The 1435-nt window shown below is 37.8% G+C and overlaps 1 protein-coding gene across 2 annotated transcripts in view; it reads left to right on the top strand.

The window, feature by feature from the left end:
- The first annotated feature begins 461 nt into the window (after positions 1 to 461).
- Positions 462 to 1435, top strand: part of rpgrip1 (RPGR interacting protein 1) — a 14169-nt gene continuing 13195 nt past the window's right edge. Inside the window, exons 1-3 of one of the 2 annotated variants that reach the window (XM_016555149.1) lie at positions 462 to 810; positions 1077 to 1193; positions 1280 to 1348. In XM_016555149.1, coding sequence (XP_016410635.1) covers positions 1109 to 1193; positions 1280 to 1348 — 154 coding nt within the window. In that variant the 5' untranslated portion in view covers positions 462 to 810; positions 1077 to 1108. The remainder of the gene's footprint in view (positions 811 to 1076; positions 1194 to 1279; positions 1349 to 1435) is intronic. The other variant, XM_016555150.1, reaches the window with a different exon arrangement.

Here is a 1435-nt window from a genome sequence, read left to right as displayed (position 1 = left end):
TATACTGTAATGTTTTGCTATTTATTATTTAAAAGATAACGTGTCTCCTTCAGAATTTCAGAAGGGATCTCAAAAATGTCTCAAACTGTTCTCAAAAGTCAGTGGACTCAAACATTCTGAGCTATGCTATCCTCTAGTTTTTTACTTGTGTAATAGTTATTACTACACACACACACACACACACACACACTAAATCTTCCTTTCATCCTAGTCTTGTAATCTGATTTTCTCCATTGACCTCCTGTTCTTGTCTTTACTACAAACACAACAGCCAATCAGATTATTAGACAGCTACTATAACTACAGCCAATCAGAGAGAAGAATTCTCAAACCATATGCTGCTCATCTTTATAATAATAACCGTCTTGTAGCATTTGTCATTAGACAAAGTTAATGATCATTACACAGTTAATGATCGGTGTTTGAAGTTGTTTGTTCATGGGGAAGATATGAAATATTTGCATTCATACACAGTGTAGGCTATTTGTAATTGAGAAACGCTGTGAGACTGGCAGGAACACAAGTAACTGAGAGGAGGAGCTGCAGAGAGAGATTAAGCAGATTAAAGCAGGATTGATGAAACAGCGTCTTTCCAAGACAGAGAGAAACTAACAATCAGATCTAAAACGAGAGAGAAGTTTCATGCTGCTGCTGATGAGTTGACTGCGAGGAAGATAGAAGTACAGGTGGACAACAGGAGAGGACAGACCAGTTGAGGGAAGATGAATGACATAGACAGGTGCCGAGAGGAGGATTAACACTCACTAAAGCTCTGTGCAGAGTGCAGGAGACTCACAGACACACATACAGGTATGTCACTGAGAAAACTTTACACAGCTTATTCATTGTCAGTGCCATCCATGTCTTCCTGTTCATCTGCATCAGCATCACTGTATTTATTTGTCTAGATTTAAATGTTTTCGTTATTAAAGGAAGTTGCAATAAAATCTGTCAATCTGAAGCTTGAGTCCATGCGCAAGTTTGCTTTCACTAGTTAATAGAAGTGGTCCTGCTGTTCGATAAATGAATTTATAAAAGTGCTTGACATCACTTCCTGAATCCCTTTCCTCAAAAAGGCAGTGATTGGTTGGGTCTGGTAGTTCTCATAATGTCACTGGCAGTGGATGAGACAGCAGGTGACCTCCCCGTGAGGGATGTGGGCTTGAGAGCAGGGCTGATAACTGTTCTCACAGGTGTGTATAGAGCTGTGTGTTTATTTGGGTTAAAGATCATTTGTATTTTTATTTCTGGTGTCTTTAAATGAGTGGAACTGGTCAAGATTTTATTTCAGATACAGATCAAGACACCAGAAACTGGAGAAGACCACCACAGGTGCTCAAAATAAAGGGTAAGATTTCTGTCAATCTTGAAAACAAGCACTTTAAAAAAATCATTTTAATATTTTAAATATTTGTATTTAATATATATATCTATA

This window comes from Sinocyclocheilus rhinocerous, unplaced genomic scaffold (assembly GCF_001515625.1).
Source record: "Sinocyclocheilus rhinocerous isolate Xijiao unplaced genomic scaffold, SAMN03320098_v1.1 scaffold286, whole genome shotgun sequence".
NCBI classification, from domain to species: Eukaryota; Metazoa; Chordata; class Actinopteri; order Cypriniformes; family Cyprinidae; genus Sinocyclocheilus; species Sinocyclocheilus rhinocerous.
Note: the sequence above shows the minus strand (reverse complement) of the source record. Positions and strands in the feature narration are given on the sequence as shown.